This window comes from Drosophila tropicalis, unplaced genomic scaffold (assembly GCF_018151085.1).
Source record: "Drosophila tropicalis isolate 14030-0801.00 unplaced genomic scaffold, ASM1815108v1 contig_758, whole genome shotgun sequence".
In the NCBI taxonomy this organism is placed as follows: domain Eukaryota; kingdom Metazoa; phylum Arthropoda; class Insecta; order Diptera; family Drosophilidae; genus Drosophila; species Drosophila tropicalis.
The window spans coordinates 40,093-55,628 of NW_027173245.1; the positions used below are offsets into that span (position 1 = coordinate 40,093).

The 15,536-nt window shown below is 39.3% G+C and overlaps 1 protein-coding gene across 1 annotated transcript; it reads right to left on the reverse strand.

Moving 5' to 3' along the window:
* Positions 1–8,623: 8,623 nt before the first annotated feature.
* LOC137579668 (uncharacterized) lies at positions 8,624–9,217 on the reverse strand. Its single transcript, XM_068293431.1, has one exon. It carries the CDS (start codon positions 9,215–9,217, stop codon positions 8,624–8,626), a length of 594 nt encoding a protein of 197 aa, XP_068149532.1.
* Between the last annotated feature and the right edge of the window lie 6,319 nt (positions 9,218–15,536).

A 15,536-nucleotide genomic window follows, 5' to 3' on the forward strand; every position in this document is an offset into this window, starting at 1 on the left:
TTGAATAAAAGTCAGATCTATAAACTAGTTATTGATAAAAACAGTGAAGATTTTAGAATCAGACGGATCAGAATACTGTATCATATAGCTACCATACAAACGATGAAATTAACAATTATAAATAAAAGTCCAAACCATTTCATATTTCATAGCGCCTAAGGGTATGCACAAAAGGTGGTCTTCGGTATTGTAGGCTTCGCCAGCTTTTTTCGCTTCATTTAGTTGACAATTTAACTCCCAACTAGTTTTAGCGTTGAAGACATGGTATGGCTATTGCAATTCTGGAGTGCTTTAGCAAAGTCTGCTGATGATAGAACTTGGTAGTTCTTGAAATAGCTATACAGACAAACTGCTCACCTTTTTGTATGTTACCTTTGAAATAATCTTTTTTTGTAAGATTGACCTCGAGCCGGCTAAGTTCGATTTAAATTTCAATAGGTCGTAATCTATAACCAGATAACACTAACGGAAGGCACGCCGTTAGTTTGGAATTTTATTCCAAAAAAACCCTTTTTCTATATGGTACAATATACCGGGTATACAATTACAGGTCGTGAATTTAGTTTGTTAAGGGCGAAGCTCTTACACTAATATTTCATAGCGCCTAAGGGTACGCACAAAAGGTGGTCTTCGGTATTGTAGGCTTCGCCAGCTTTTTTCGCTTCATTTAGTTGGCAATGTAATTCCCAACTAGTTTTAGCGTTGAAGACATGATATGGCTATTGCAATTCTGGAGTTCTTTAGCAAAGTCTGCTGATGATAGAGCTTGGTAGTTCTTGAAATAGCTATACAGACAACCTGCTCACCTTTTTGTATGTTACCTTTCAAATAATCTTCTTTTGTAAGATTGACCTCGAGCCGGCTAAGTTCGACATTAAACTATATTTTGGTTCTTTTCGATAAGTCGCTTTATTCTATATGAAAAACTTGTAAAACGACGATGCGCCAATTTGCCCCGTATGTTCGAAAAAACCCACATAGCTTTATAACGGTAAATTATATCGATAAGCACGTTTAATCAATAGTTGGATAATGAATTAACCTTTCATTTAAGTGCTCATATGAGAGGATATGAGATCCCGATCAGGATATATGAAGAACTAAAAAAAATGCACCGATTAGCTCCCCTATGTATGTTCAGTAAGGGTGTTCTTAGTTGTATGGGGGAAAAAATATTAATATTTTTTTAGGTGCCGGGCATTTTTTTTTCATTTTAGTCTAAAAAAATCTCAAAAATATTTGGGGCCGATAGGATAATGTTTGATGGGCGCGGAACTCACCTAAAGTTTTCACTGTGATGCTTCCATATAAGGAAACTTATCACTATACAAATATCATAAGAGTGAGCGAGTTGGCATGTGACCTTTTTTACTAAATTTTTAATAGAGTGGTTTACAAATTTTTTGGTCATTTTAAACCAATAATCTTATCATAACTAATAGATGGATGAAACTGGTGCCCTGGTAGTACATTTAGACGGAAAGTTCATGACAGAGTTAGTCGGTTCTAGTAAGGTTGAACGCATAGCAGTTCTAGTTAGCTACAATGGTACTTCAAAGTTCCTAGTTGCACCAAAAGTGAAGTCTTCAACTGGCAAAAATGTTGCTGAGGCAGTTTTTGACAGGCTAGTTAAATGGAATGTAGTTGAGCAAGTCAATGGTTTATCCTATGACACCACGGCAGCAAATACAGGCATTTTCTCAGGAGCAGCAGTTCTATTAAAAAAAGTTTGGACGCAGTCTTATAAAAATACCGTGCCGCCACCATATGTACGAAATCATATTGCGAAGCGTATTTTAACTAAAGCTATGCTCCACATCTGCACCAGAAGTTCCGATATTTGAAAGGTTTTCAAAATCATGGCCAAATTTGAAGAAAGAGAAATTTGAAAGTGGCGCTGCAAATGAAACAATTCGTGTCCTAATTTGTGGAGCAGAACGCCAGGACTTAACGAAATTTTGTCTTGGTGAACTACAGAAATGTCAGAGCTGAGAAGATTATAAAGAATTGCTTCAGCTAGCTTTAATCTTTCTTGGTGTAAAGCAATACACTTTTCGTACTCCTGGACCAACTAGCCTTAACCATGTAAAAAATTGTTTAAAACATGCAAGACGCCGAAACCTCGTCTATATTATTGAAAAAAATTAGCAATCATTTATGGTACCTTGCCGAAAACTTAATAGCTCTGTCGTTTTTTGATTCGAATGTCTCCTCCGAAGAAAAATCGTATGGTTAGCTATCTTAACTAAAAGGAACCAAATGTTCAACTGAAAAATAATAGACATTACTCTAATTTGGTAGACTTCCAAAAATACTCCTTGTCTAACTTTGTGTCATCAAAAACAAAGAATTTTTTTTGAGAAAGCTAAGCTACCACAAATATTTCTTGGACTGGATCCATCAAACTGGAATCTTCATGGGGTAAATGATATGGCCGAAAGAGGAGTCAAACTTATGTAGGAGTACAACCGAGTTCTCACAAACAACGAGGAGGAAAAACAATCATTGCTTCAAATGGGAGCATCACACTGATAACTTTAGGTGAGTTCCGCGCCCATCAAACATTATCCGATCGGCCCCAAATTTTTTTTAGATTTTTTTTTATACTAAAAGGAAAAAAAAAATGCTCGGCACTTGGTGAATTTCGAATTTTTGAAAATAAGAACACCCTTAATGTACAGTGATCACTTTTAATAGATTTAATATCTCGTACCACATGCTGCTCTTCCTCCCAGCTGCTCAAACCAAACACTGGTAAGCCTGCTAAGTGATACCGGCATTATCCCTATATCCCAATATTTTCAGCTTCGCACATCAAGCTGTAGAGGGTATCCTCCTTTAGATTTCTTTGTAGTAGCGCGTGTCCCATAGCTCGTTTTACACTTCGAACTAAACGTTCCCAACATCCGCTTGCATGTGGATTCAATGGGCAGTTAAAAAGCCACTCGATTTTTTCGCTTGCGAGCCCGGCAGCTACTTTCTTATACAATTTTTGTCTTAATATTCGCTCAGCTCCCACTAGGTTTGTCCCGTTTTCAGACCTGATTCTTATTGGGACTCCACGCCGCCTCATGAAGTTATGAATGACTTTAAGGCAAGTGTCGGCCGTCAAGTCCCTAGCCAATTCCAAGTGTATGGCGCATACAATCAAACAAGTAAAAATGCATATCCATCGCTTCTATGTTTCTCTTCCCCTAACCACTGCAAACAGCCCCATGTAGTCAATCCAGTGTAAGAAAATGGACGAACAAAGGGAGTCACTCTGTCCGAGGGCAGTTGTCCCATCACGGGTGGTGCTGGGTGAGCTCTCTCCTAAATCTTTCTGCTCTCTGACGTGACGGTCGTGTTTTTGCATAGCTCCTGAGTTTTTATTAATATTTATTGTTTTTTCTCAATTTTTAATTGTGCTTAGTTTGTTTACACTTCCGCTGGTGTTGTTCGCTTGACTCCCTTGTGTTTTATTTCCATAATTCGCCAAATTAATCAGTTTAAACAGTTTTTTCTTTTTCGTGATTAGTGTTTGGTGCATTTACATATTTTTTTTTTTTTTTTTCTTTCGTCATTGCTTCTGCAGTTGCTCCCCTCATCGCCCCCATCATACCATCAGTGCTAGTGGCTTTGTTGTTCTCTCTGCTTTGTGCTTGTGCTTAGCTTCTCTCCCGCGTAATCACTTTTGTAAGGCCGCCTCTCAGAGCTCGGCTTATAACTGTTCTTGCACTCTCTGTTGTGCTGTGCACTCTAGCTGTCTCTTTGTTTTATTTGTAATTATTGATTATTTATCAATAATTATCTTTGTGCTGTGAATTTAATTTTTCTATATATTCTTATATATATATAATTTTTTTGCCTTTCTTTCGGCTTTTCAATGGCTTGTTGTCTACCTAATTGCAAACATTCTGATCGTTTTGATGATCAGTATAGAGCAATATCTTGTTGGCTCTGCGATAATCTTATTCACTTAAAATGTGCTGGCCTCAATGGCCGCGATTACGACAAATTTTCTGGTTTGTCTGTGTCTAAGCCTGAGCTTGGCTTAATGCGCTGGACTTGCCCATCTTGTGCCAGACAGCAGCTTGATTAGCCGTATGTTTAGCCGTATGTATAGGGATCTTCGTTTAAGGTTTCTTTCTTTAAACAAACTGGCCAAACAGCTGTCAAACGAGTGTGACTCTAGCGTTCAATTATTGTCGCAATTCAAATTTGTTCCACCTTCGGAGAAATTGCACAAGAAATGTACCCTTGAGTTGCCTCGTAAGCAGTCGCCAGCTCTCTCTATTACTTCCTCTCCCATTTTACTTTCGCCTACACCATCTTCTTGTCCCTCTTTATGTTATTCTTTTCAGATTGAAGTACCCATTACAAGCCCTGGTGTACCTCAATCTATCCCTCACGGGAACTCTGATCAATCACAGGATCATGCCGGCTCTCAATCACTTGCGGATCCCAATGCTCCTCCGCCTCCACTAACTGTAGTACCTCATCGCAAACAATTATTTATTTCTAGGCTTGCTCCAGATACTTCTGAGTCGTCTATGGCAGCTTACATTGGTAATATTTGCCCTGCTAAGGTTTTAATTCAAAAGTTTAAGTTTTCTAGGCCTCGCGAAATCTCCTCTTTTAAAATTACAGTACCAAATGAGTACTTCTCAGCTATGGTTGACCCTAATTTTTGGCCAGAGGGCCTAGTTGTACACGAGTTTGCGCCCAATAAGCGCTCTCGTCCGTTGCCTGTCCACCTTCCTAATTTATCTTCTGCTTCAAAAAACTAATAACGTCTAGTCTTTGCATTCATTATCAAAATGTAAGAGGACTTCTTACCAAGCTGTCGAACCTGTTCTGTGATAGCCAAACCTTTTCGGCTGACATATTAGCTTTCTCTGAAACTTGGCTTAACTCCTCTGTTTTAGATAATGAAATTCTTTCTAATAACTTTATTTCTTATAGGCTTGATCGTGTTGGTCGTCGTGGCGGTGGAGTACTCATTGCTGTAAACTCGAATCTGTCTTTAAGTGTGGTGCCGATTGATCTCCCCTTAGGTGTTGAGTTTATTTGCGTCGAAGTTACATGTTCTAACTTTAGCCTATATATCTCTTGTTCATATATTCCTCCAGCTTCTGATATCATGATCTACGTGCACCATGCTGATGCTTTACGAACTATTTTTGGTCGTCTTAAAGATCGTGATGTTCTTATAGTTTTAGGTGATTTTAACTTGCCTAATATTTCTTGGCTTGTTGATGATAATCTATCTTTCTTAATTCCTTCATCTCAACATGTTTTTCTTGATAGCCTACTTGAATGTCCACTATATCAGTTGAATTCTTTCCTTAACTGTTCTAAAAGAATCCTTGATCTTGTTTTTGTCTCTGATCCCACTGTTAGTGCTGTATCGCAAACACAGCCACTAGTGAAACCTGAAGATCCTTATCATCCTACCATTGAAGTTACTATTTCTTACAATTCCGTTACTAATTTATTTAAAAACATCTCAAATTCTTGTCGTAGATGTTTTCGTAAAACAAATTTCAATCAAGGCTGAATTTTATAATAACCCCAAAAGATTTTACAACTTTGTCAATTCCAAAAGATGCCCTATCCCTTTTCAAGCCCACATTTAAATTGTATGTTTTTACCCAGTATTACTGAAGACTGTATTCTCTCCAGCTTGTCATCTATGAAGTCTTCCTTCGTTCCCGGGACTGATGATATACCTAGTTGCATCCTTAAAATGTGTTCTATTTCCCTATCTAAGCCTTTAGCTCGGTTATTCTTTATATCGAGTGAGACTTGTAGATTTCCTGATATTTGGAAGGAGTCATTTATTATTCCGCTTTTTAAAAAGGGTAGCAAATCGGATGTTTCCAACTACCGTGGCATTGCCAAACTTTCGGCAATACCTAATCTGTTTGAGAAAATTATTACGTCTTCTCTTCAACATCTATCCAGATCCACTATTTCGCCTTGTCAGCATGGTTTCATGAAAGGTCGTTCGTCGCTTACCAACCTTTTAGAATTGACTACCCTTGTACACCATGGCTTCCGTAAAAAGTGTCAAACTGATGTTATTTATACTGACTTCAGTAAGGCTTTTGATACGGTTGATCATTCTTTGCTTCTCGCGAAACTTAACATCATGGGTTTTTCACCAAAATTATTGGGTTGGTTAAAGTCGTATCTTATTGGCAGAACCCAAAAGGTGTCTTTTCGTTCCTCGATATCTAAAACTGTTCGAGTTACGTCAGGTGTACCCCAAGGCAGTCATCTGGGCCCACTATTATTTACATTGTTTATAAATGATTTGCCTTTGGCCTTGGCTCATTCACGCGTGCTCATGTTTGCGGATGACGTCAAGATTTGTTATTCCTATAATGATCCTTCTTTCCAACAGTACTTGCAATCAGATCTCGATGCGTTCTGTGATTGGTGCCACGTTAATAAATTACACCTTAATGCCTCTAAGTGTTCTTTTATGACTTTCAGTCGTTTGTCTCCGCTCCTAGCTCATTACTCTATTAAGTCTGTTCTGTTAGATTGTGTTCTATCATTCAAAGACTTAGGCGTTATGTTTGACCCTAAACTTTCATTTAATGTTCATATTTCTTCAATTGTCAACAGAGCAAGCAGCCTTCTCGGCTTCATTAAACGTTGGGCCAAAGAATTTGATGATCCCTATGTAACAAAGGTTTTATACACTTCGTTAGTTCGCCCTACTCTAGAATATTGCTCGCCAGTGTAGAACCCGCAATATGATGTTCAACAGCGTAGTATTGGATCGGTACAGAAGCAATTCCTTAAGTTTGCGCTACGCGGTCTAAATTGGGACCCGGGTCTTCGCCTACCTTCTTATTCTGACAGACTTCTTCTTATTAATCTTCCTTCACTTTATAACCGTAGGCTTGTTTTTGGCATTCTCTTTCTCCATAAACTAGTCAACGGCGAAGTCATTTCTACCAATTTACTAGATACGCTGTATTTTTGTGTTCCCTCACGTCGGACCAGAAGCTTTTTTCCTATTCACCTTAGTAGATGTCTGACTAACTACTCTTTTCACGCACCTCTTCGTGTTCTTTGCCAATCTTTTAACAACCTTTCTCACCTTATCTCTTCTCATCTTTCTGTCATTTCTCTTCGCGCTATACTTTTTAATCATCTACAGCGAAACCAATGAAAATATTCTGGACTTGGATCGGCTGCAACTCATCCCTGGCCACATTGGCTGTGAATCGGGGCATAGCTGGCACCTTGTGCAAATAAAACACCTCCACCGGGCCGGGGATGTTTAGTTGTGTATAAAGCTAAGCTACCTTCTTCATTTAATTACTATCTGTCTTTAGCTTAAGCTTTTTCGTCGACTGCTGTGTTAGTTGACGTAAATAAATAAATAAATAAATAAATAAATAAATACATAAATATCAGGTAATTTTCATGAACTTCTTTTCTTTTAAATCGTAGCACCCAAGCCATAATCCGTACGAGTCTCGTGTACGATGAGAATCTCCCAAAGAGTTTATCCTCCTGCTTCGTGGTGACCATTCAGAATTTCGGGCGCAGCCCCATGTTAGTACTAAAATTACCTTTGCTCTGCTGTGGTGATTCCTCAAGATCATCCAATTAAAAATCTGGACCATAGTGACTGTCTGCTGTCTCTCTTAATCTTCGTGCCAAAATCCACTGGATTGTCTTTGCCGGCAACCCATTTCCATTCTTCGACGCGAGAGCTTTCTAGAATTTCGTTCACTCGATGGGCGACATATGGCTTGCACTTTCTCTGATCCGAACGGATCCATGCTAGAACAGTTGATGAGTCCGACCACATACAAACTCGTTTTGGTTAAATATCATGTCCTTCTAATATCGAGTTTCTGAGCCTAGTCGCCATAACCGCAGCCTGCAACTCCAGTCTTGCCACAGTAGACAGTTTTATCGGTACGCATTTCGTCTTTCCCATTATAAAAGACACTTTCCATCAATATCTTCAACTCGCCAATGGCCCACTGCTGCATACTCCATCTCACTCGCATCTGCAAATATGTGTAACTCTACACACTCATGCCAAACCATTTTGGAACCCTTATTAAAGCTATTTCATTAACAAAACGAAGCCATCTTTTCCATTCGATGTACTCTTCTTGATGTATGGATTGATCCCATTCTATCTTTTTCCTCCAAATAGACTGAAGGAGGAGCTATCAACAAGTACTCGGCTAATATTCCGAAGGGATCGAAGATTGACATAACGATCCGTAGTACTTCTCGTTTTGTTGGAATTCTTTCATCAGGGAACAGAGATTTATCGATTTTATTAAACGAAAGTATGAACCCAAATTTATCCTCTGCCGTATACCAATCGATACCAACCTTCTGACTATACAATGCCCCATCTTTATCGAGGCTCAGAACATCATCCATGCTACCTTCTCCAAACTTATCATTGCAGACTTTAGAGTTAAATACAAATTTCTTCAGCTCAAATCCCCCCTTTCAGTGTAGCTGTGTCACCTGTTCCGTGACTCTTATTGCTTCAGTTTCGTTGCCATATGAGTGGAAGAAATCATCAATATAATGATTCCTCACAATAGCATCAGCCGCCTGTCGAAACAAGTCCTTGTATTCTGATGCATTCTTATTCTGATGCGGTTGAGCATTTCGCTCCAAACGTAATTACCATCATCTCATATGACTCGTTAAACTCGTCAGTTTCATCTTTTTTCCATAGAATGCGTTGAGCCCATCGGTCTTCTTTGCATATCAAGACGCGATGAAACATTTCTTCTATGTCCGCGCAAATACCTACGGACCATTGTCTAAATTTCATAAGCACGTAACTTAATGGTTGGCATTGGTCAGGCCCTCTCATCAGCAGTGCATTCAGCGACACGCCGTCGACTTCCGCTGCATCATCGAATACGATTCTAATTTTCCCGGGTTTATGTGGATTGACTACTCCAAAGTGTGGCAGGTACCATGCCTTATCCAGGCTTATGTTCTGTTCTGACTCCTGAATCAGCCGAATATATCCCTTTTGCTCGTATTCCAACATCAGTTTGCAATATTGCTTACGGTATTCAGGGTCCCTGTTAAACTTCTTTTCCAAAGATAATTGTCTCTTAATGACCATTTCTTTGCTATCGGGAATGTTGAAATCGTCCGTTTTCCATAACAATCCAGTCCCAAAACGATTGTCCATACGCTGATTTTTCACATTCGTTACATCCATTTCAGCATCAGCTATATAATTGCGAACGAGTTCCTCTATATCAGAGCGATCGTTTATGATGTAAATTCCATTTGGACCAACATTAGGATGGTTATCGATTTTACCATACACCACCCAACCTACATGGTTTAGTTTTTACCACAGCTGGTCCATTTGTTCCCGATATGCCCATATCGAATGTCATTAATGTCAGATCTTCCTTTGGGCCTTTTAAATGGAGCGCAGCAGCCAAGCTCTCATTCATCAGAGAAACTGCAGACCCTTCATCAAGGAAAGCAAAACATTCCACTGTGTGACCCTTGGCATGTAGCCGTACCGGTAGTATCTTGAACAGAAGCGTTGAGTCTTTGCTCTCTGTTGCAGTGCCAGAAAACTGTTTGGAACTGCTGGGTTTTACTACGACAATCGGTCCTTTCTCCATATGCAGCAATGTATTGCGGCGTCTGTTGCAGTTTGGCACTTCGCATTTAACTTGAACTTTGCACTTGTCGCTGCGATGGCCTTCACGCAAGCAATTAAAACATAAGCCCTTTTTCCGTACAAACTTCCATTTCTCATCGTGATTCAAGTTTGCGAACCCATTGCACTTCCTCAGCCAGTGACTTCCGTTACACATAATGCATCTTGCTTCCATATAATCAGATGTTGGATGTCTCTGATCTGGATGAAACATTCTTGTTCTTTCCTTCTTTATTTTGGACGTTGATTCCGAAGTACTAAGACAGGCCCCATATACAACTTTCGCCATTGTCTGTAACCATTCGCTCAAGTCCTTGATTGTCGCTTCGCGATTTAACGATATAACATAGAAAGCTGAGCCTTTGCTGCACCGGTAGCTTCCCAATAAGAATGTCCATTAGTGTTGGACTTGACATGTGATGACGTGCATTGGCCGCATCCAAAAAAGCTGAGAAGTTCCTCACCTTCGTAGCAAGCTCAACCAAGTTTTCTAGTTTATCTTCTGAAATGTTTGGAAATGATCTCACACTATTAATTTGACTCTTTACCAGTTGTTCAGGCATATTCTGACTGTGGATAAGTAGACATTCAACTACTTCCCTAGCACGGCCCACAATCGCCTTTTGTAGGCGCAATAAATTCTGTCCGTCATTACAACCGTACTCCACTGTTGTCATATCAAATGCCTCCTTGAACATTGGCCATGATTCCGGACTATCGAAAGACGGAAGATCATAGAACTTTCTAGGCGGTTCTGCGCGTGCCATCAACTCGCTGTCGTTACTGGCCGCTGTACTTCCTGTCGGCATAAAAAAATTCGCCCGAACTTCATCCGACTGTACCTCATCCCCACGGGATGCCGCTCTAGCTTGCTGATGTTCAAATGCCCTACCAACCAGTAAGCCCGTTCTCTTGATTCCAGCCTGAATTGTCTGCATTTGTAGTTCATTCATCCTTTCGCTTGAAATGCCTGCATTTGTATCACGTTTGTACGTGTCGCCTCTAACTGTAATTGTTGCATTTGTTTCATCATGTCTGCCATAGTGCTCAACATTAAAGTCATCTCGCTTGATCTTTTCAGCGGCGCCTCATTGTCCCTATTACTGCTGCCCGCAGCGCTATCCACCATAACAGCGCCATTTTGCTCTTCAACCATCGGGTCGATTAAACCTGACGCCGTGTTTGCCGCCATTTATCTAGTTACCACCATCCGACTGAAAATCCCACCAAATCAACAATCTAATAGGCACTTACCTTGTGCTTCTCATAAACGTTTAATTCATCAATCCAAGCCTAATCAGAAGCATCCTCGCCTTTGTTCAAAGATGGATTGGTCCACGAAACAACTGGACCGCGAAATAAAAATTGTTGACTCGACCCACGCCGCCGTGGACACCTTCGCATATAATAACTCCTGACCCTCTCCAAGCGCCCCTGGTACCAATTTCATCCAAATTGTTGAGGAGTTGATGAGTAGAGAGTGAGTAAGTTTTATTTCCTAAGAAATATTACAAATTAAATCAACTTAAAACTAATAGCGCATTTTACTCACGCTTTTCTCTCCACGGCTCGATATCAAGTGACCGCTTTCTACACTAGCCCTTCTAGTGTCTTCCAACACTGTGTCTTACAACACTAACAATCATATGTTCTTATAGTTAAATTATGTGTAGTCTAACACTATCAAATTACATTTCAATTCAAACTCTAACATCTTTTGGCATTTCTTCACAACAGGTACGGTAAAGGTAACAGTACAAAAACAAAAAGGTATGAGTCAAGACAGCTGCCTTAGTCTTATTCTTTTCAATATACAGCTGAAGTACACAACATCATCGATGCACCAAACAGCATCCTTTTCCAATATGCTAATCATTTTTTCTTAACAAGCTTCCACAAAAACTTTTTAGCAGCTATAAATAAATTAGAAAATCTAGACAATAACTTCAACGAAACGTGCAATAGGATTATTCCAACTTTTAACTTCAATTTGTCGTCAGTGATATATTTTAACTTAAGTAGACAACCACTGAATATACTGAGCAATAATTTATCTTTAAGAGAAGTAGACAAAGAAAACAATTTAGGAAGACTTATCAACGCAAATATGTAACTCCTCTATAGATCACATAAAAAAAAGAAGCGAAATATGTTCCAACAAATGTTGAGTGGATGCCGGTTCGAAACTCACACCAACAAGTCTCTGTTACACTATAAAGCATTCATAATTAAGCTTTCTGCTCTCTGACGTGACGGTCGTGTTTTTGCATAGCTCCTGAGTTTTTATCAATATTTATTGTTTTTTCTCAATTTTTAATTGTGTTTAGTTTGTTTACGCTTTCGCTGGTGTTGTTCGCTTGACTCCCTTGTGTTTTATTTCCATAATTCGGTTTTTTCTTTTTCGTGATTAGTGTTTGGCGCATTTGCTTCTGCAGTTGCTCCCCTCATCGCCCCCATCATACCATCAGTGCTAGTGGCTTTGTTGTTCTCTCTGCTTTGTGCTTGTGCTTAGCTTCTCTCCCGCGTAATCACTTTTGTAAGGCCGCCTCTCAGAGCTCGGCTTATAACTGTTCTTGCACTCTCTGTTGTGCTGTGCACTCTAGCTGTCTCTTTGTTTTATTTGTAATTATTGATTATTTATCAATAATTATCTTTGTGCTGTGAATTTAATTTTTCTATATATTCTTATATATATATAATTTTTTTGCCTTTCTTTCGGCTTTTCAATGGCTTGTTGTCTACCTAATTGCAAATATTCTGATCGTTTTGATGATCAGTATAGAGCAATATCTTGTTGGCACTGCGATAATCTTATTCACTTAAAATGTGCTGGCCTCAATGGCCGCGACTACGACAAATTTTCTGGTTTGTCTGTGTCTAAACCTGAGCTTGGATTAATGCGCTAAACTTGCCCATTTTGTGCCAGCCAGCAGCTTGATTAGCCGTATGTTTAGTGACTCTAGCGTTCAATTATTGTCGCAATTCAAATTTGTTCCACCTTCTGAGAAATTGCACAAGAAATGTACCCTTGAGTTGCCTCGTAAGCAGTCGCCAGCTCTCTCTATTACTTCCTCTCCGATTTTACGTTCGCCTACACCATCTTCTTGTCCCTCTTTATGCTCTTCTTTTCAGATTGAAGTACCCATTACAAGCCCTGGTGTACCTCAATCTATCCCTCACGGGAACTCTGATCAATCACAGGATCATGCCGGCTCTCAATCACTTGCGGATCCCAATGCTCCTCCGCCTCCACTAACTGTAGTGCCTCATCGCAAACAATTATTTATCTCTAGGCTTGCTCAAGATACTTCTGAGTCGTCTGTGGCAGCTTACATTGGTAATATTTGCCCTGCTAAGGTTTTAATTCAAAAGTTTAAGTTTTCTAGGCCTCGCAAAATCTTCTTTTTAAAATTACAGTACCAAATGAGTACTTCTCAGCTATGGTTGACCCTAATTTTTGGCCAGAGGGCCTAGTTGTACACGAGTTTGCGCCCAATAAGCGCTCTCGTCCGTTGCCTGTCCACCTTCCTAATTTATCTTCTGCTTCAAAAAACTAATAACGTCTAGTCTTTGCACTCATTATCAAAATGTAAGAGGACTTCTTACCAAGCTGTCGAACCTGTTCTGTGATAGCCAAACCTTTTCGGCTGACATATTAGCTTTCTCTGAAACTTGGCTTAACTCCTCTGTTTTAGATAATGAAATTCTTTCTAATAACTTTATTTCTTATAGGCTTGATCGTGTTGGTCGTCGTGGCGGTGGAGTACTCATTGCTGTAAACTCGAATCTGTCTTCAAGTGTGGTGCCGATTGATCTCCCCTTAGGTGTTGAGTTAATTTGCGTCGAAGTTACATGTTCTAACTTTAGCCTATATATCTCTTGTTCATATATTCCTCCAGCTTCTGATATCATGATCTACGTGCACCATGCTGATGCTTTACGAACTATTTTTGGTCGTCTTAAAGATCGTGATGTTCTTATAGTTTTAGGTGATTTTAACTTGCCTAATATTTCTTGGCTTGTTGATGATAATCTATCTTTCTTAATTCCTTCATCTCAACATGTTTTTCTTGATAGCCTACTTGAATGTCCACTATATCAGTTGAATTCTTTCCTTAACTGTTCTAAAAGAATCCTTGATCTTGTTTTTGTCTCTGATCCCACTGTTAGTGCTGTATCGCAAACACAGCCACTAGTGAAACCTGAAGATCCTTATCATCCTACCATTGAAGTTACTATTTCTTACAATTCCGTTACTAATTTATTTAAGAACATCTCAAATTCTGGTCGTAGATGTTTTCGTAAAACAAATTTCAATCTTCTTAACAGCCTTATTTTCTCTTTTGATTGGCCGTTTCTATTTGAGTGCTGCGATATAGATTGTGCAGTGAAGTTTTTCTATTCTGCTCTTAATTCTCTAATTGATAAATGCGTTCCTTATGTGAATGTCTCTACCGTCTCCAGCTCGCCAGTCTGGTTCACACGTAGGCTCTTTAATCTTTGTAACATTAAATCGAGATATTTTAAAAGATTTAAAAAAACTGGATCGCGACTTGACCATGCAAATTATTGTATAGCCAAATCTCAATTTTGTCTTTTAAATACTCAATGCTACAACAATTATCTCGTTCGCTGTAAGGTTGAATTTTATAAGAACCCCAAAAGATTTTACAACTTTGTCAATACCAAAAGACGCTCTAATGTACTAGATTCCACCTTCAGACTTAATTACCAGACTGCTAATAATGATTCAGATATTGCAGATCTGTTTGATAAATTCTTTCAGTCGACTTATTCTACTACTGTTTCGGATCCCACACCCTATCCCTTTTCAATCCCACATTTAAATTGTATGTTTTTTCCCAGTATTACTGAAGACTGTATTAGCTCTAGCTTGTCAACTATGACGTCTTCCTTCGTTCCCTGGCCTGATAATATACCTAGTTGCATCCTTAAAATGTGTTTGGCTTCCCTATCTAAGCCTTTAGCTCGGTTATTCTTTATATCGAGTGAGACTTGTAGCTTTCCTGATATTTGGAAGGAGTCTTTTATTATTCCGCTTTTTAAAAAGGGTAGCAAATCGGATGTTTGTAACTACCGTGGCATTGCCAAATTTTCGGCAATACCTAAATTGTTTGATAAATTATTACGTCTTCCCTTCAACATCTATCCAGATCCACTATTTCTCCTTGTCAGCATGGCTTCATGAAAGGTCGTTCGTCGCTTACCAACCTTTTAGAATTGGCTACCCTTGTACACCATGGCTTCCGTAAAACTTTAGTAAGGCTTTTGATACGGTTGATCATTCTATGCTTCTCGCGAAACTTAACATCATGGGTTTTTCCTCAAAACTATTGGCTTGGTTAAAGTCGTATCTTATTGGCAGAACCCAAAAGATGTCTTTTCGTTCCTCGACATCTAAAACTGTTCCAGTGAGGTCCAGGTGAACCCCAAGGCAGTCATCTGGGCCCACTATTATTTACATTGTTTATAAATGATTTGCCTTTGGCCTTGGGTCATTCACGCGTGCTTATGTTTGCGGATGACGTCAAGATTTGTTATTCCTATAATGATCCTTCTTTCCAACAGTACTTGCAATCAGATCTCGATGCGTTCTGTGATTGGTGCCACGTTAATAAATTACACCTTAATGCCTCTAAGTGTTCTTTTATGACTTTCAGTCGTTTGTCTCCGCTCATAGCTCATTACTCTATTAAGTCTGTTCTGTTCGATTGTGTACCATCATTCAAAAACTTAGGCGTTATGTTTTATACACTTCGTTAGTTCGTACTCTAGAATATTGCTCGCCAGTGTGGAACCCGCAATATGATGTTCACCAGCGTAGTATTGAATCGGTACA